Below are 21,392 nucleotides of genomic sequence, written 5' to 3'. Positions count from 1 at the left end.
CATTATAAAAATCATACTTTTTTTTTACTTAATAAGTTTTATTAAAATATAATAAAAAATTAATAAAATACAAAGTATCTTTGGCTTAAATAAATCAATTAACTAATTACAAAAATAAAAACCTTTCTCTAGGCCACTGCAGTTGTTTGTGCGTACAAATTGATAAAAACTATTATTAATAACTATTATTAATAATATTTAAACATTTCGATCCTCTTATTGGATTCTCTTCAGTGAGCCATATATGTTACATTTACAAAGTTAACAAAGTTTTCTCCCGCCTCAAGCAAGCACAAAAAAATCATGCGTTCTGAGGTTTAAATTGATTAAGTTCGTCATAGTCTAAAAATAGAACGTTAAATTATTAAAACTAGGAAGTCAATATTTTTAACATAAAAACTTATCAAAAAAATGGAAGGCAAGCAAAGCTTCGCAAGTCAATTTATACGCACAAACAACTACGGTGGTTCAGAGAAAAGTTTTTGTTTTTGTAATAATTTAAAGAATAATATAAAATGCTATAGTAGCTAAAATTTTTTTTTTTTTAACGTTTATTTAATCACTGCTGTTTCTACGAGACTTGTCCAAAAACAAAATGGCACAAACTTTATAAAATGAAAACATAGATCTAATGAAATTGGGATTTTAACTCTTAACGTCACGTGTTCAATGTGATTGCCTCAATAAAGGTACGTACTCGTACAATACAAACAGTATTAACTGCTGTTATAAAATTCTCACAATTTATGATTAAAATGAATGACGAGTTGGGAGAGAAATTTTCGCCAAAAGCACGGTGTAAGTGTATACTCTTACACCGTGGCCAAAAGGAACAAAAAGTAATACATGTTGCAGTGTACAAACCGTAGCATTAATGCCTGGGTCACCGATTTTAGGGACCACGTGTCTTTCTTGATTATTTTTACGTTCACGCCCGAATGCGCGGAGAACATATAAGCGGCATTCGGTCATGTACGTAAAAATAACCCAGAAAGCAACGTGGTCCTTAAAATCGGTGATCCCGGCATTAACGCTACAGTCTGTACATTGTTGCAATGTTTTACTTTTTATTGTTCTTGGTAAAAATCTCGCTCCCAACTTGTCATTCAATTTAATTACAAATTGTGAGAACTTTATTACATGGAAGTTAATACTGTTTGTATTGAGTGCGTAGCGTGGAGTATCCTTATTGAAATGGCCATATTGGACATGTGATGTCACAAATTAACAACTATTTTTCCATCCAATAACCGTTTTACGAAATATTGAATTTGAACAAAACTGTAACTCTCAAAGTCATCGGTTTTTCACTATAATTTTGATCATTTTCAAAAAAAACTAAGCATCAAAAAGAATTTTAAATCTTAATGCGTACAACTGTAAATTGATTAGTTGCGAATCTTAAAGATAGTGATCATTTGTTTTTGAAAATATGATTTAGCAAAACTTATAACATCATTTTAATTATTTTTTAATCAAATTTAAATGTCAAATATTTAAAAAAAACAGAAAAGTATGAATTTTACAATGAAATAAATGCGAATCCTTTATCTTTGCTTTTCTATAAAAAAAAGTAGCAAAATTAAATTTTTATTTTGACCTATCTAGGTATATATTGTTACTTTAAAAAATTTTTTTAAATCATATTTATAACTATTACGCTTTATAAATTTATATAACAACAATAAATCAATAATAATAGAAAAAAGTACCTGGGCAAATATTATAAGCAAGTCTCCAGTGATTACGGAATTTATACTGATATCACTATTTTCCATAGTTAATATGTCGCTCACACCAACAAATGCTAAACCTATTATAACAAAACCGATGCCTGTCCATTCTCTTACTCCCAATTTTCTATTAAGAAATCCAATAGATAGCAATCCTGTAAAAACAATTACTGATCCACGCAACATCTGAAAACTACTTGCATAAGTCATGTTCAGGCCAATGTACATTATAGACGTTGCAAACATATCACATAATGCAGGTATTAATAAAATAAAAGGATTGAAAATTCTCGAACCCTTGGTGAGTACATTATTATCTACTGAACCGTCCTGTAAACAAATCAATATAATAATTGAATAATTTATTCTTAGAAAACAAAAATCATATATACTTACTCCTCGCCGATTATAATAATAGTAGAAAATTTTAAATGCTACAAAACAAAGAGCCTCTCCAAAAAACATAAATGATGATTGCATAAAGGGATGGTTGAAATATCTAAGTTGTCCATCTTCACCAAGCACAACTTGTTGATCTGCATATCTAAATATTTTGAAACAAAATCTAACATTTATAAAACTATTACAAAAGTACCAATCAATTCATTGATTTTCTTTGTATAATATTGTAATTGTATTCTTTATATCATGTACACACACACGCACACGCGCACGCGCACGCACGCGCGCACGCACGCGCGCACGCACGCACGCACAAATTACGTTCACACTTGCACGCACGCAGACTAACAAGGGGAGTCCGCAACAATGATCTTGCCTATTTTAATAAAATTTTATGGGTATGTAGTATTACTCATACCTTTACTGTAGTAAAGCTGTTTGTTGGGAAACTTAGGCATTCTCGAGAAAATAACGATTAAATATTTCCAGCATCTAGTAGCGTTACAGAAGAACGATTCTCAAGTAAGCGACGTAGCGTGAGGCATTAGGACGATTGGTACGCGTGGGATCGATCATCGCGGATAAGATTTTTTTTACTCTTATATTTTTTAATTGTTATATATAACTTTTAAACCGTTTTTAATTATTTAATATAAAATATTATTTTTAAAAAGATCAAGGAATTTAAAAATAATCTTCTATGATTAAATAAATTAAAATTTCTCATGAACATAAAAAATATATAACACAAAAATAAGACTTGAAAAATAAAACTAAAAAAATATATTTACAATAAAAATTTATAGTAACTGTTTTACAAGTTTACAGCTGTTCATAAGAAATTTTAATTTAATTAATAACAAAAAAAACATTTTTACATTCCTTAATTTTGTAAAAATAACATTTTCTATTAAAAACGGTTCAAAAATTATATATAGTGTGTCCAAGAACTAAGGAACCTACCGCTTGAAGAACATAGAAAAGATGAAAAGAGACAAAAAAGTCTTATACCATTTTGCAATACTCGCTATAATTATCAAGTTATAAAATAAAACGTGTGACAAAGGAAGTGCGCGAAGTGTTAATCGCGAATGAGTACAAATTATTGGATTGTTCAAAAATTTCGTTTTTTCCCAACAAAGGGCAACTTCACACTTAAGCCGCATAATCATTATATATTTTGACAGCTGATATAGCAAGGCTTGCTTGTAAAAAAAGTTCAATTAATTCTACGCAGTAGTATTTGTTTGGTGCCCTATTAAATATGGAAAGTAAAAAGCAGCATTTTCGGCACATTTTACTTTTTTACTATTAAAAAGGTAAAAATGCTGTTCAAGCAAGAAAAAAATTATCGGATATATATGGAGATTGACGAAACGCCAGTGCCAAAACTGGTTTGCAAAATTTTGATGTTAAAGATGCACCACGTTCTGCAAGGCCAGTTGAAGTTAATGAAGACACAATAAAGGCATTAATTGATGCAAACCGGCGAATAACAAGTCGTGAGATCGCTAAGAGGTTAGTTTTATTGAATTCGACCGTTCATGATTATTTGAAACGGCTAGGCTAGGTTTAATCTCAAAGCTCGACATATGGGTTCCTCATGTTCTTATGGAAAGAAATCTGTGGCGTCGCGTTGACGTATGTGATTTGCTTCTCAAACGTTAAGAAAATGATCCATTTTTGAAGCGCATCATCATTGGGGACAAGAAATGGGTTGTCTATAACAATGTTAAACGCAAAAAAGATGAACCGGCTCAAAGCACTTCGAAAGCAGATATTCATCAAAAAATGTTGATACTATCTGTTTGGTGGGATTTCAAAAGAATCGTTCTTTTTTTTTGAGCTTCTACCAGACAACACAACGATCAATTCTGAAGTGTACTGTCATCAACTGGACAAATTGAATAATTCACTAAAAAAAAAGGCCAAAATTGATCAATAGAAAAGGTGTAGTGTTCCACCAAGATAATGCGAAACCTCACACAAGTTTGGTAACTCAAAAGCTTTTACAGCTTAAATAGGATATACTGGCACACCCACCATATTCTCCTGATCTGGCACCTTCTAATTATTATTTGTTCCGGTCTCCACAAAATTTTTTTGGATGGTAAAACCTTTACTTCAAATGAGGAAGTCAAAAATCATATGGATCAGTATTTTCCCAGCAAAGAACAAAAATTTTATTAGCGTGGAATCATGCTACTGCCAGAAAGATGGCAAAAGATATTGGACCAGAATGGACAATATATAATTCAATAAAATATTTCTTCATTATAAAAAAATATTCTCATTTAAAAAAAAAATTACTTTCCAAAAAACTTAATATATATCGTTAGAAAGGTCTTACCGAGTAGAGTTTAGCTGTGTAATATTTTGCTTGAATGGCGCCTCTAGAAGGAGCTATGCGCAATAAAAGTTAAAGTTATATAGTGTTTTATAAAAGTCTGAAAACGTTAAAATATCTCGAAAATAATCAATTGTAACAACAAATATGTAAGAAACAAAGTATAGCTTAAAAAGTTTGCCTAATAATAACAAAAGTTGACTTTGGATGAAGTTTCCAAATTTGTATAAGGATCAAGTTAAACTTTTTTAATGAATCCCTCTATTTCTTTGCACATTATTTTAACCAATGTCAAAACGTTTTTGAAACACTGGTTACAAATATTTTTTCGATAAGAACTTTTTGAATTATAAATCCTTCAATTTGTAATTTACCTACTTTCCGCGCACGGATCACCTCGTCGAGTTTCCGGTGCTAGATCGCGAAAATGGTTCGACGCGGGAGGAAGAAAGGCCGGCAGTGCGGTTAAAATTACTATACGTGAGATATTGTTCGAATGTATTGACATGTATTTTGGCTTACGGGACGGACAATATGTACATAAATATATACACAGGTATAGACGCGCTATGACGCTAGATTTGTACAATATTTCTACATAGAGGCGCGGTCTCATGCGGGCGCGGTCTACGATCGGCGTGTCGCGAGTTTCGCGACGCGGTAGGCGTGGTCTTATCGTACGGTTTGCGGGCTAGCCGTTGTGTCGCGGTTATCGCAGGCGGATCGAATTCCCGCACGGTATGGCGGCCGCGACGGGATCGTCGCAGGTAGGGCAGCACCCTGTCAAGTAATCTTGACCCGGGACCCAAAACACAGCGGTCGCGGTTTTGGTAGATGTCGCAAGGTGAGGAGGGCAGCTTCCGGGTAGCCGGAAACCGGCTCGCCGACAAAGACTCTTGGTTCTGAGCGGGTCTCGGCTTTCGGACGACTGTAGGCTCAAGAGAGATCGGTGTTGGAGGCGGAGTATTCTTTCGCCGCGGCCAAGCACTCTTCGACCGTTGTTCCGACTTCGGGAGCGGAATGTCACAGGCACAGCGGATCGTTATCAGACTGCTGGCTGGTGACGGAGTCACCGTTTCTCGACGTGCTGGCCTTATTTATACCGAGCAACTCTGCTCGCCTCCGTTATCTTTCGGCGCTCGACGGCGGAGTCGTTGGAGTAGGGAAGACCGAGTGTCTTCCGAGTGCGCGTGCGCGCCGACTCCACGTGCGATGGCTCGGCGCGTCTCTTCTGGCGGTGTTTGCCGCCAGGCGTTATTTCTGTGTTTAAATATTACAAATGGGTGCCGAGATACCTCCGGTTATGGCCCAGCGGCCTTTCCGGCTGATGTTCGCCGAGACGATGCTTGCTGCGGGGTGCATCGTGTTAAATTTAACAAATATCATCGGCATTAGCATGTGTATGTGTGTTCACACTCGCACGCGAAGACGGATCCCATGGCTCGTCACTTCCGCAGTATTTTGTGACTCCAAACCGCTTTCTATCCGCGTATTTTACAAAAATTACTATGTTTAATGCTCTATTTAGTAAAACATAAATCGTGTTTATTTCAGTTTAAAAGCAAAAATAAGAACAAAGAGAAGAAAAAAAAGCAAAAAAAACTAATGATAATGGTAACATTAAAAAAAAACAATCGTAGATAGGTTGTAAAGCAAGGTTGTAAAGCTATCGACGCCGCAACGGGGTGTAGGAGGTAAGCCATAGGCGCGCGGCGGGAAAGGTGACACGTCGTTTGGCACAGCGCGATGGCGCGGTGTCACCGTATATTGGCTCAGACGTTTTATTTTATAACTCAATAATTATAACAAATATTGTAAAATGGTATAGGCATAAAATGAGTTTTTTTTTTTGTTCTTTTTCGTCTCCTCTATGTTTTCGAAGCGGTAGGTTCCCTAGTTCTTGAACATCCTATATAACAATTAAAAAAATGTGATAAAAAAAAAATCTCATCCGCGGGGATTGAACCCGTGATCCCAAGTGTACCAGTCGATGTCCTAACGCCCTACGCTACATCGCTACTCGAGAATCATCCTTCTGTAACGGTATTATAGATGCTGAAAATATCTAATCATCATTTTTTCGAGAATGCTTAGGTTTCGCGACGAACGGCTTTACTACAGTAAAGGTGAAAGTAAATACTACACATCCATAAAATTTTATTAAAAGCGGCAAAATCATTGTTGCGGATTCCCTTTGTATAAAAAAAATAATACATTATTTTTACGAAATTCAGTATTTATCATCAAATATAGTTCAATAATAAAAGTATAATTTCTATTCTTTTTTATACTTTTCTCTACCTTTGAGCAATTGATATATTCGTTTAATAAAAAAACTATTTTCTTGCAATAAATTTATTAAGCCATTTCTTTTACTTCCTTGACATTTCTAAATTTTTTGTCAGGCAAAGCCGCTTTGAACGAAGCAAATAATAATCTGGAGGCACTATATCCAATGTATATAATCAAACATCTCAGCCAAGTTGCAGTAGTGTGTCTTTGATTAATCTCGCTACACGAAGTCGAGAATTGTTATATAACAACTTAATTAAACGATTTTTTCCTATCTCATCATTAAGTGCAGGTCGTGTAAATATACAATTACAACAGTTGGGATAAAGAAAAACCTGAAAATGGTCATGCCCATGATTTAGCTAGGACCATTTTTCGAGATGCCATCTCTACAACGTGGACATACACTACGATGCCAACGTGTACAGGTTAGACAAAAACAGTTGTACATAGATTGGCCACTTTGAAGCTTCTCTCTGGTTGGAATACTTCACCAGGCTTGGCGTACCGGACATAGTGCCTCCAAATTATCATTTATTCCATTCCAGGCAGCACACTTTCTTTGACAAAAAAATTTAGCAAGGTCAAAAAAGAAAATAACTTGATGAATTCATCACAAGACTAGTCTTTCTATCAAATCAAAATCCATAAAATTGCCTAGCGTAAAAAAAAAAGGGGATTACTATCACGATTAAACTGTCAGTATACTCCCACAATAAATACTAAACTTCGTACAGAATAATGGATTATTTATTTGTATATATTGGTATATAATACATACACACTTACATACGTACATATACAAGGTTGGATAAAACTCCGGAAACGGTCAATTATCTCAAAAAAGATAAACTATAGCAAAAAATATGTAAGTAGCAAAGTTGTAGAGCTTAATAAAATGTACCTAATGATGGGAAAAGTTTGATTTTGAGTGAAAGACAAAGATCATATAAGCAAAATTAAAATTTTTAAATAATATAGAACTACCTACTTTTTATTGCATATTCTTTTAGCTTATCTTGAGACCTTTCCAAAACACTATAAATAAATATTTTTTCGTTAAGTATTTTTCGAATTACAAAACCTGAAAATTACAGTACCGCCGACTGCATCACCGACTAAGGTACTATTGAATGGCCTGCTAGATCACCTCATTTGTCTCCTCTTGATTATTTTTTTAGGGACATCTCAAAAGTAAGGTTTATGCGACAAAATCACGTAATTTGGAAGACCTTAACAATCGAATAACACAGGAAGCATCTCTGATCACTTTAGAACAAATAAGGAATGTGATAAATAATTTCTATGAGCGTTTAGCTCATTGTCAAACGGTAAAAAGATAACATTTTAAACATTTGATTAATTGAGAAAGTGGGAAACAATATTTTCAAAGGTATGTCACCTACACACAGCAATTTAGAGTCACTAAATACCGCGGAAGTGACGAACCGTGGGGGTCCTAATCTCTGCTGCTATACACGCACACACACGATCTGTATTCGTGAAGTACAGGCAATGGGAAGATAGAACAAAAGTTCTGCTCACCCTATTTCTCCTGATCTGTATTCGAGAAGTACAGGCAATGGGAAGATAGAACAAAAGTTCTGCTCATCCTCTTTCTCCCGATCTGTTTTCGAGAAATACAGACAATCGGAAGATAGAACAAGTTCTACTCACCAGGTAGAATTTTCCTTCTCTCTTTCAGGAGTAAGTAACTTATCTGTCAGATCCTCATCCCCTACACCACACAAACGAGTCAGGTTAGAGGAAGGACCGTCCACTAACGTGGAAGAGGAAGCAGCAGAGCCTCTAACTAAAGAGTTATTTGGATCCGACCTCGTTCAAGAGGAGTTAGCGCCGTGGAATGAGCTAGTGACTAATCGTTGGCGCGACCTGGCGCGCAAGGGCCTCCCGGCAGAGCAGCGCAATCCTCTACTAAAGAAATATGCCCCTGGCGAAGCAGTGGCTTTTCTTAAAGCCCCCATGCTAAATCAAGAGTGCAAGGTGGCTCTTAAGAATAACTCGATAGTGAAGAGAGACAATTACAACAACATGAATCAAAATCAGGTGCAAATCCGACGGTGCAACCTCCAGGCGGTGCACCTTGGGTTATCCTAATGCCGGCGGTACTGTAACTATCAAATCTTGTAACTCAAAAAATATTCAACAAAAAAATATTTATTTAATGTTTTGGAAAAGTCTCAAGATAAGCTACAAGAATATACAATAAAAAGTAGGCAGTTCCATTTAAAAAATTCAATTTGACTTTCATATGACCGTCATCCTCCAACCAAAGTCAAACTTTTAGCCATCATTAGGTACATTTTATTAAGCCCTACAACTTTACTACTAACATATTTTTTGCTATAGTTAATCCTTTTCAAGATATTTGACCGTTTTCGGACTTTTACCCAACCCTGTACAAGATGCATCAGTTAAATCCGGACAAATTCAAATTAAATTTTTCGTTACATGTGACTTTAGTAGTAAATGATTGCTCGCGCTCAGAAAAATCGGACGTCTCTTGATTTAAGTGTAAAACATGTATAACTAAAATGTCCAAGTTAGTGGAAACTAACAAAAAGAACCGCAAAAATGGTAACCGTGTTTTTCAATGCCAATTTATTTGGTAATTCTTGAGGCAACAAAAAAAGATATACGTGTTGCAACGTTTATCAACATGCGAGTTTGTTTTCAAGTTATAAAGAATATAGCGAAATAAGAAGAGTGATTTTGGGCCCCGCGCGTAATCAATCGTTATATAGGGCAAAATATGTTATTTTTTTATTATCTTTATTAGTCTGATCATGGGCAGCAACAAGTTTTAATTATTTATATTAAAAATATTTAATAATAAGGCTAAATAATCAAAAGGCTAGTAAGAGTGTTCGTGCAGTAATCAAGACGCAAGTTTCTTCCTATTCAAATCAACTTCAAATATAAACTTTTTATTAACAGTTACACAAGCATACAATTAGCTCAATGTTAGCGTATTAGGTTATTGTTCCATAGATCTTAGGTTCAAATCCCGCCGCGCCGATGGGTTTTTAAAAATTGTAAAATAATGCGTGATTGTAATTAGTAAAATAAAAGAATCTTATATGCAAAACAATGAATACAGATATGAGCTATAAGAATAAGATCTGTTAAAAAATTTTTTTATATTATTTTTGGTGTACCTATACGTTTTTTGAAAATCTACAGACTTTATGTGTATAAATGTGCATTTATACGCATGTAGATGTATAAAAAGTGACTACAAGGATTACACACGCAAAATGTGTTAAACATATTTTATTTTTACAGTGTATTTCATATGTTAAATGTCACTGAGACGTACAACATACTACTTCAGTTAAATTTTATATTATAAATGTGTCTATGTGACATTAAATATGTTTACAAAATTATGTAATAATGTTACATTTTATGTTAATTTATTACATAATATTTACGTGATTAACTAACATATTTGCTTTGCGTAAAATTAACTTCAAAATTTGGGGGGATTGTTTGGGACATGCAAAATGTGTTAAATTTAATACAAATTTTTTTACTGTGTAATAATAAGTTATTACAAATTTGTATTCGAGAATTTTTATTACAAATTCTAATAATTAATGTGAAGATCTTTTCAAAACACTATATTAAAGTTTATTTTCCTTAAGTACTTTTCGAGGAATGAAAGTTAGTATCGTTGCTGCTACTATAGTATATCGCGAGAATGTGCCAGATTAGGTTCCACCTTTTGAGCGTGAGTGCATGCACGCATGTGTCTGTGTATTTCTCCTTTCATCCCTCTCTCCCTCCCACCTCTCATTTCATCCAGCCTGAAGACTATATAAGTTATACATCTTTCAGTTAAGCTCATTCAGCCGCTACTAATCTTCTTAAGACCTGCGAGTGAAGTTTAAAGCAGAAATGTTCTCTGAGCAAGAGCCTATATTTTTTTCAATAATGCAAAGATGGAGTGACTATAAAAGATCTTACGTACAAATAACAGAAATTTTTCACCAAACTTTTAGAAATGAGAATGGTACATATATCTAAACCAATTGTTATTCGTACGTTTTGAAAAAGCAGGTTTTGTTAAAGATCGAATTAAACAAGGTAGACAACAGCACAACAGTACAACAGCACCAAATCTTAAGTATTGAATGTTATAAAATCTTTTATAGAAAATTCGCATAATTCACTTCACAAAGTTACACAACATGATATCGATCCTATATCAGTTTGTAAACTTGTACAAAAAATTCCATCCATATAAAAGCCATCTGGTACAAGTACTATGTGAAGATGATTTTAATCGTTGTGGAATTTTGCAAAAAAATGACGTTAAGTACCGATAGAAGTTTTCTATTTGTAACATTTGTTTTTTCAGATAAAGTTACTTTTGAGCTAACCGGGAATGTAAATCAACATAATTGTAGATATTGAAGCAATAAAAAACCTTACTAAATGCACAAGGCATATACTCCGAATCCACAAAAAATCAATGTATGGGCTGGAATTTTAAATAACCGAATTATTGGACCATTCTTTATTGAGGAAAACCTAACAACGGAGAATTACTTATTGTTAACCATGCTTCAAAATAAAATAGTATCAGCAATACAAAACGTCGCTCGTCAAATCTTTAATGATATTTGGTACAAACAAGATGAGGCGCCACCTCATTACGATTTACAAGTACGCCAATATTTGAATGAAGTTCTTCCAAATAGGTGGATAGAATAAAAGGGTTACATTAAATGACTAACATAATCATTCAACCTAAATCTGTTCAACTATTTCATGCAGGGATATATAAAAGATAAAATTATAATACAAAACTTCAGAAAATTAAGGACAGGCAACAGTTACAAGAGAGCTTAGCTAATTTGCAAAATAAATAAATCTAAGTTACGGAGCCTTCAATAAATATGTAAAGCTGAACTTATCGGAAAAGATTAACTACGTAAGATTACATAGCTGTATACTACATTGAATCAAATGTTAGACCGATATTCTGAGACCCAGCAAAGGATCTCTTTAAAGTATCAGGAGATCTAGTACTGTTGCTAATGAACTCATAAATACACTAACAGAGAAAGGTATATGGACTGCATTAAGTAAAACCGCAGTATCAGGAAAAGGTATATAGGGATACCTTTTTCTCTACACCTACGTTACCCCGTGTACATGCACGTTATACGAAGCCTGTTTTTACCCTTAAACATACCAATCCTGTAAAATACGGAAACACATTTTCGGGTGTAAGAGACTTTTTCAATTTTGAAAAGCTATAACTTTGATTACAATCAATATTTTTCTATAATTTTTTTTTAAATAAAAGTTTAGAATCTCAGAAGTGTGACTGCACAATCGGCATTGTTGAAAAAAAATGTATTGTAAAGTTATAAAAGAAAAACCATTAAACAAAAATGAGAAATTTATTCAAAAATCCACTTTTCCTTTAAAAAATCATATCTTTGCAACAAAAAACTTTTAAGGACTTTCAAATACGGCGTTTTAAAGCTAAAGAGTCACATTTTCAAAATAAAATTTGACCAAGTCATTCCTTTTGAAAAGTATAATCATGTAGCATGAAAAATATGAAGTATTTTTGAGCATCTAAAAATCCACTTTAAAAAAAATCATATCTTTGCAATAAAAAACTTTTAAAAACTTTACAATACGGCGTTTTAAAGCTAAAGATTCATACTTCTAAAAAAAATTATATCATTGTCATTTCTATTAAAAAATGAACTTATGTAACAAGGCAAATATTTTTGGGGAGATATTTTTTATTAAATCGTGTCTAAAATTAAAAATTAATGTGTTTCATAATATATTTCAGAAAAACTCCCTTTTTTACAGCATTTTATAGTATTCCAACTTTAAACAGAGTATATGCAAGTAACATCCGCAAACCGACCTGTTCAAACGTATTTTATCCAGCTTTTTTTATGTAAAATACTTACCAAAAAAGTTTCATTTACATATTATGGTATATGGGTCGCATTGACCCTAACAAAACTTTGCTGCCGTGCCGTTCAAATTCTAGTTGACCAAAAAAGTTGATCAACCATATCAATCAAAAAAGATTTCAAACTTTTTATACATCTTGTTCCAAACCTCCTATCACATTCCGTCTTCACACAAGAAACGTTCAAAACTTCATATAGGGTCTCTCAGACCCACTTACATGTTTAAGGGTTAACTTAGAAAGTGTTGACCGTTTCTCTGAAGTTATTGCAGATTCCGAGGGGCAGCCTTATACGCTGTTAGGGTACAGATAAGAAGAGATTATTAGAGGATAGGCAATGTGCAGTAGTATCTATTGCGATGTACTGGCATCGAATTCTCCACACCTTGGCATACGAGCCCCAAGGCCTCTCCTGATTAGACGATGGCTGCTTTGAAGGACGGATAGGTTCTGATCGTTGACCAGTCCTGGCCTGTCGGGGGTGGTGTCGTCAGTCCTGTATACGGACTTATCGGAGATTTTCCTCTTTCTCCGTAAATAAAAAAAAAAAGTGGAGCCAAACAACAAAAATAGTAACTTTCAAGCCTCATAAATCGCAAAGTACTTAAAAAAAAATAAACTTTGTTGTGGATGTTTTGGAAAGCTCTTGACATCAGTTATTAAGTTCTGTAATAAAATATGAGATACTTTATTTTAAACAATTTAACTTGATCTGACCTTGGCGATATCTCACAAGTTCATACTGGTATCATCAATAAATAGACCTTTTCTGTCTTACAATTTTTGTCTGAAACATTTTCTTCAAAAATGCTTAGTTTTGCAGATGATCGAGGAGTCCAGGACTTTTTCTCCACTCCGTATTTATGTATATATACACAGACATATATTTATACATACATACATACATACACGTATACACATATACAAAATTATTGAAAGTGATATTATAATTCCCATATAGCACCAAATGTTGGGAGAATGTTACTATAAAACGTAATAATATTATTAAGAATAAATGTTTCTTCAACATTACAAATCTGACCAGGTCCGGCACTAAGCGAGAGAACGAAATCTCCGGCGAAACGGCGTAACGTTTATTACTTTCGTTTATTTATTTGCGGCTCATTTCCATGTAACATCAGGCGCCTCAGCCAACGTCGTCGAGGACGCAGCAGCAGCAAGGAATGCTGACCGTAGTGAGAGAAAGCAAGAACGATCGTCCAGGGCCGGCGTACTGGAAACTGCCGACAGAGAGGACGAGGCAAGACGTGGCGACAAATGAACGCCACGCGAGAAAGGCTCACGCAAGGCGTCGAGGATGGACAGGCTGGAGCAGACAAACGGCCAGGACAAGGGCCGTCAAATGCCGGCTGTCCATCCGGAATAGCGGCAAAGAATCGTCGCAGAAAAAGTTTGCAGTCGCCGCCCGCGGAGACGGCAAGAGCGACCGAGAGATCGGATGCCGACAAAGACCGCAAAACACCGGCGGAGATCCGTTACTGCGCGGCCGTGACGCCACGGCTAGATAAGGGCGGCCGCTGATAGGCCGCGCCGCTAGGTGCAAAGATACCGCGCACATTGTGGGAAAAGTAGCGCCCATCAATCGCGATCCTCGCGGCTTTTGCGTGCAACCCCCGGCGCCTCGTGTGCGGGGAAAAAGCGAACGAGCTATCGGTTGGCGTATCGGCGCATCGGATATCGTTGGCGGTTATCGGAGCAGTGCCCGGCCTGGCGATCCCTGCCGAGACGTCAACGGAATCAAGAAAAGAGAGGTCGTCGTCGAGGTGACCCTCTAAAAACTGTGTAAAGCCACGAACTGCCTGTGCCGGCTGGCTCGCGCTGAGGTAAAGCCATTAAGTTAGTGTGTGAGTGCGTCCGCCACGTGGCAATTGAACGCACCTTTTTTGTGTTTGGCTGGCTCTCCACCTCAAGCACGAGACACCCTTGTCAAGACACCCAGCTGTCGGCTGCCGCGTGTGCGTTAGCTGTCCCGCCGTAGAAGCTCGCGGACGACCGGCTTCCCGGGAAGACGCAAAGCCCTCGCGCACGTGCGCAAGTCGTGTTACGGCCGTGATCGCATGGCCGCCCGAGATATCGATGCATTGTCGTACCGCGCGTGTTGGAATAATTTTGTAGTTCGGTTGCGACAACTGCGTTGTCGTCGGCACGAATCTTTTACTGTGTATACTTTTTCCTTGAGTTACTTGGTTCGTCATAGCAAAGGCTCGGCTATCGTGTTCTCGCCGCGCCGTTCAGAACGCGCGTAATTGGTGCTCGTGTTCCGCGCGCGACCAGCCACCGTAGTCCTAACGTTGAGTGTAGTTGTTGCAAAAGTTAAATTAATTTTAACATTCCGCATATGTTTCCGTTAACCGCTTATCTATTTCGGTTGCTGTTCTTTTTTTGTCTCCCCTTTTTTTGTGTTTGTTTAATTTTTGTTGTATGTCATTCCTGTCTCTCATCACACTATATTATATTCTGCTTGTTACATCGTCCTAACTTCGATTAATTTCTCGCCTACCCGTCTCCTCCCGTAAGAGCCGCTTCGTCCCTGCCTCCGCTGCCCCGCCCCTCTAACGGTTAGAGAAGCTAGCTGGCCGCATGCGAGCGACAATTTCGCGTTTTTGTATGACAAACTATCGCGAGGTGTAAATTAACGTTTAGCGTTGAAGAGTGAACCCGGTGACGCATCCGGTATAATCGCGTCTGGCACACAATTTCGCGATTTAGCGTGAACGTAACTATCGGTACTTTCGTTGCTCTCGCGCGTGTTTCGCGTAATCTCAGCTACCTTGTTTGATTGCTTATTTCGCCGTCGCTCTTCGGCGTAAAGATAATACGTAACATGTATATATATGTTATATATTATATATATATTAGGAGTACAAATTGAAAACCGCCGTTTTTTGTCAAAATTTGAGGATTGATTGTTAAAAAATGGTTACATACTTATTCTTGAAAGTATTGTCCATCGCTGGCCACTACTTTCTCCCATCTTTCGGGCAGCATACGAATCCCGCGTCGAAAAAACTGCTCGTCTTTTGCGGCGATCCACGAATCGACCCAGTTTTTGGCCTCTTCGTAATAATGGAAGTGCTGCTCAGCCAGGCCATGCGCCATTGATCGGAACAAGTGGTAATCTGAAAGGGCGATGTCAGGAGAATACGGCGGATGAGGTAAGACGTCCCATTTCAATGTTTCCAGATAGGTTTTAACGACCTGAGCAACATGTGGCCGAGCGTTGTCGTGCAGCAACATCACTTTTTCGTGTCTTTGCTCGTATTGTGGCCGTTTTTTCTGCAATGCTCGGCTCAAACGCATTAGTTGTGTTCGGTAGCGAGCTCCTGTGATGGTTTCACCCGGTTGCAACAGCTCATAATAAATCACGCCGAGCTGGTCCCACCAAATACACAGCATGAGCTTCGAGCCATGGATGTTTGGCTTGGCCGTCGATGTTGATGCATGGTCGCGGTAGCCCCACGATTTTTTTCGCTTTGGATTATCATAATGGATCCACTTTTCATCGCCGGTTACAATACGATGCAGAAAACCCTTCCGTTTTTGCCATTAGAGCAGCTGTTCGCATGCGAAAAAACGCCGTTCGACGTCTCTCGGCTTTAATTCGTATGGCACCCAGTGTCCATGCTTTTGGATCATTCCCATGGTTTTCAAACGATGTGAAATAGCTTGTTAAGTCACGCCCAATGAATCTGCAAACTCCTGTTGCGTTTGAGATGAATCTTCATTCAGTAATGTTTCCAATTGTGCGTCTTCAAACTTTTTCACCTGTCCGGGACGCTCCTTGTCTTCTACACCGAAATCACCACTTTTGAAGCGTTGGAACCATTCTCGATACGTTCTTTCACTAATGGAAGCCTCACCATAAATTTTTACAATCATTCGACGCGCCTCAGCCGCAGATTTTTTCGAATTGAAAGCAAAAAGCAAAACTTCCCGCAAATGACGCTTATTGGGCACAAATTTCGACATTTTCGATCACAAAAAAATATATAACGCCGATAAAAATTCACAACTGCAATGATAAGGAATTGTTGCCAGATGCCCAACTTTACATTTAAAATTTTTGATCTAACGTTTGGCGCCAGCATTTACCGCTGGCGCTATCTACTGGAAAACAGCGGTTTTCAATTTGTACTCCTAATATATATATATATATATATATATATATATATATATATATATATGTATATGTATATATATCTTTTGTGTATATATACACACGCGCACGCACGCACGATTGTATAAGTGTGTGTGTTCGTCTCTGTGCTGTCCCTGCGTCCGCTGTTAATTTCAAGTAAGCGATAGGCCCGCCGAGGAGAGAGACGGTGACTCCGGGAGAACATTTTGTAAGGGCAAAACGTCTCGTCCACCCAGAAACACCGGAAAGGAAGCAAGGACTCAGGAACATCGCCAAGGAGTTTACGGAGCACCCCGAGACGCAGGGGCTCGCAGGTTGTACCGCTCCCACACTGTCTCTTTCGTTTACCGCCGAAGAAAAATCCGGTCTGTCGGAAGTTAATTTTTCAGGAACGGCAAAGTTACGATTCTGCAGGCGGAAGTTGTGCGAAACTGAAAGGCAAAAAGGAGAACAAGGCGAGATCAAGAACCGTGCAGCGGAGGCATCACGGGCCTGAGGCAGCGGCCATCCGCCACCGGAGATAAGGCCGGCCGATAGCAGTTCCTGGGGAAGCCGAGAATCACCTGCCGAACTTGGGCCTCGCGCGCTATCAACGTCAGAAGCGCAGACCGATAGAATAATGCGCACACCGCCAGGATCTAGCCGCCTGAAAACAGCCAATGCGGAAGCGGCAGCGGCGATAAGTGGGGCGCGACACCGCGGGCCTCCCGCAGGATCGAGGTTCGATGCTCACTTGTGCTGTGAGCGTGTCCCGAGCCGGAGAGCCGAACACCAGAAGCTAAGTCACGAGAGGACACACAGGGAGAAGTTCCGTGCCGCGCCGAAAGGTGAGACAAGCGTAACTCACGTATTGTAAAGTCACCGATTTCGCGATCAAGGATGAGTGACGTCGCGACTGACAGGATTAAGTAGAGTCCACTTGTATTCGCGTGTAATATCGTAAGCAGAGCCGTTGTTACAGCCGCGACGTTGTTCGCCCTATCCTGCCGTATTAATGAAGTTTCTTTAGTTTCGGTATTCGCGCCCGTATCGCCACAGCCAGTCGTCGTTGTGTCGTAAGTTTATGTAGTTGTACGAGTGTGTTTGTCTAGATTTGCGGGTTGAGCGTAGCTCGATTACGATAGTAGCGGTGAGAGAAAACGCGAGATCTTTCGGCTAGCGTGTGTGACTGGCTTCGCGGAATTCCGCCATGATGTGTGCACCTGCTCCCGCGGCGACCACCTCGCCAAAGCGATTAAAACGTTACGCTTGTGACTGCCATACGATGTCGTTCGATTACTGAGTCGCTTCGAGTAACATTCCGCGAATCTGTACCGCATTCCGTACGCGGGTAAACCGCGTGCGAAGCTTGTAGCCTACTAATCCGGAACTCAAAATATACGTTATTTTCTGTGTTAAATTCCGACCTCGTTATTCTACAACTCTCCCTCGCTCCCCCGATCACTACCTGCCAGCACCGACCCACGCGCCTCTACCGACTTAGCGTGGAGCTGCCGGATGGTCGTGTTGTCGCCGCTCACGGTTAGCACGTGAGTGTAGAGTCGCGAAATTAACGAGTCGAAACGAGTGGCACGCTTTCTCGTGCCTGGCGCCCAATTCGGTTCGCTGATAATTATTCAAAGGAGATCAGCACCGCGTCCCCGAGATACGCCATGAGCGAGCGACTAAAACTTGCATCAGGTGCGTAAAAACACCGTCAAAATATATATACATATATATATATACATATACACACACACACACACACACACACACACACACACACACACACACGCACGCACGCACACGCACACGCAAACGCACACGCACATGTATATATATATATACATATATATATATGTATATACAGGGTGTCCGGGAACTAGGAAACTTACCGCTTTGACAACTTAAAAGAAATAAAAAGGGTCAAAAAAGTCTTATACCATTTTGCGATATTTGCTATAATTATCGAATTATAAAATAAAATGTATGAGCCAATGTGCGGTGACGCCGCGTCATCGCGCCTAACTCGTAGGCAAGAGCACGCGGCGGGACAGATGACGCGTCGTTGTTCGAATTTGCACGGCGCGACGGTCTGAATTTGCCGCACCTCGTGTACACAGATTGCAAAAAACAAATGTGTTATTTTAGCTAAAACGTCTTCTTACACATTTGATAAAAAACTCATTTGATTTTTGGAACGTATGTACACGCGCTGCGGCAAATTCAGATCGTCGTGCAAATTCAAACAACGACGCGTCATCTATCCCGCCGCGCGCTCTTGCCTACGAGCTAGACGCGATGGCGCGACGTCACCGCACATTGGATCATACGTTTTATTTTGTAATTTGATAATTATAGCGAATATCGCAAAATGGTATAATACTTTTTTGTCCCTTTTTATCTCCTTTAAGTTGTCAAAACGGTAAGTTCCCTAGTTTCCCCGATACCCTGTGTATATATATACATATATATATATACCACCCGTACACCCCTTTTCTCTTCGCAGGATTAGGACCAATCAAAAATATGTTCAGACGAAAGTTGTAGGGTTTCAAAAGATCTATTCAATGATCTTATCAGTTTGACCTTGGATGGCGTCGCCAAGGTCAGATCGAAATCACATTAAGTTTTTTTAAATGAAACACCCTATTTTTGATTCCAGAATCTAATAGCTGGTGTCAAGACCTTTCCAAAACACTACAAGAAAGTTTATTTTCGTTGACTACTTTCCGAGTTGTGCGGCTTGAAAGTTACACTACCGCCAACACCATGTAAATAATATAAAATCACGCGTTACGCAGAAAGCCGTGCAGCCGACACAAAGAAAGTAAACACGCGAGCCGGGCCAACAAAAACAGATCATGAAAAATCGTGAAAGTTAGCTGTCGCGACCGTAGATAGTCATATACATATGTATGTCATAATATTATGTAATTACATTATTACTTTAACGGTAGCACACGAGCAATAACGAGCGCGGCTTTCTGCGTAACGATGTCTAACTCGTGATTTTATACATATTGTTATTTGCATAGGATGTAGTAGAGATGTATTCACCACAACGCTATTGTGACTCAACTCAACACGAGTGACAATAACTCTCTCAAACTTGTCACCTACGTCTTCAATAACCGTCATATCAGTATCAATCGCGCAACAAAAATCCGACCATCTTTATTAGTCTAGGTTTATTTAGCCATGTCCTATTCCAATGAAGAAGCATATGATATGCTGCTAATTTTAGGTGAGTGTCGAGGTACATTCATTGCAGCGGAAAGATTGTGGCGGGAACGTTATCCTGATCGGACTCCTCACTCGCGAAATGTTTTTTCACGTTTGGCTAAACGAATCAAAATTAAAGGTGTCGTTCAGCCTCAACATAACAAAGGTACACAAATTCGTCGTCCGATTATGGATGAAAGAACAGTGGAAATTCTTGCATCGACAGAATTGAACCCTTATGATGCTTTAAAACGACGAGAACAAGATTCTGGTGTTAGTAAAATCAGTGTTTGGCGCATTCTAAAAAATAACAAATTTCACCCTTACAGAATGTCTGTTCATCAAGCGTTGAATTATAACGATATTAGACAGAGACTTGTATTTTGCAACTTTATAAGACAGCAACCACTTGATTTCCACTTGAAAATTTTATTTTCTGACGAATGTACACTTAAAAGTGATGGATCTGTTAATACTTGGAACTCTCGTTATTGGGCACAAAATAATCCTCACAGGTTGAGAGAAGTATATCATCAAACCATTTGGAAAGTCAATGTTTGGTGTGGAATTATTGGAAGTCAAATCATAGGTCCTGTTTTCTTTGACGAAAATCTAAACGGTGATAGATATTCCGCCTTGATAATGACAGATCTTCCTGTCTTACTAGAAAATATTCCTCTGCAATTGCGCATGAACATGTGGTTCCAACAAGATGCATGTCCGTCTCATACATCGAGAGTTGCTCGTGCGGCATTAAATACTATGTTCCCCGACAAGTGGATAGGCAAATACGGTCCAATCAATTATCCACCCCGATCACCAGATCTCACCGTCCTTGATTATTATTTCTGGGAAAGGATAAAAAACTTGGTCTATCATGAACGTCCGACTACGAGGGATAATATGATTCGTAGAATAAGTGAAGCAATTCGATCCTTACGTGCCGAGGAAATTCTTCGAGCAACCAATGATTTTCAAAATAGAGTTGATGCTTGCATCGCAGAGAATGGTGCTCACTTTGAACATTTAGTCGCTTAACAAAACATACAATCATTCATTCCCGAACGTGAGAGGCAAGGGGACTCACGTGAATCAAGCACCCCAAACGTGAGAGGCAAGGGGACTCACGTGAATCAAGCACCCCAAACGTGAGAGGCAAGGGGACTCACGTGAATCAAGCACCCCAAACATGAGAGGCAAGGAGACTCACGTGAATCAAGCACCCCAAACGAGAGAGGCAAGGGGACTCACGTGAATCAAGCACCCCAAACGTGAGAGGCAAGG

The 21,392-nt window shown here is 38.4% G+C and overlaps 1 protein-coding gene across 6 annotated transcripts in view; it reads right to left on the bottom strand.

The window, feature by feature from the left end:
* LOC105198920 (solute carrier family 35 member F6) overlaps nucleotides 1-21,392 on the bottom strand; it is a 115,785-nt gene that overhangs the window by 76,419 nt on the left and 17,974 nt on the right. For all 6 annotated transcript variants that reach the window (XR_005575133.1, XM_039451303.1, XM_039451305.1 and 3 more), the window contains 2 exons: nucleotides 2,130-2,277; nucleotides 1,713-2,063 (listed from right to left, as the gene is read on the bottom strand). Coding sequence is in view for 5 of the 6 variants with exons in the window: in XM_039451303.1 (XP_039307237.1) it covers nucleotides 1,713-2,063; nucleotides 2,130-2,277 (499 nt within the window). In the remaining variant the exon portion in view is untranslated. The remainder of the gene's footprint in view (nucleotides 1-1,712; nucleotides 2,064-2,129; nucleotides 2,278-21,392) is intronic.

The sequence above is a fragment of the Solenopsis invicta genome, chromosome 6 (assembly GCF_016802725.1).
Source record: "Solenopsis invicta isolate M01_SB chromosome 6, UNIL_Sinv_3.0, whole genome shotgun sequence".
In the NCBI taxonomy this organism is placed as follows: Eukaryota; Metazoa; Arthropoda; class Insecta; order Hymenoptera; family Formicidae; genus Solenopsis; species Solenopsis invicta.
This window is presented reverse-complemented; position numbering and strand designations above follow the sequence as displayed.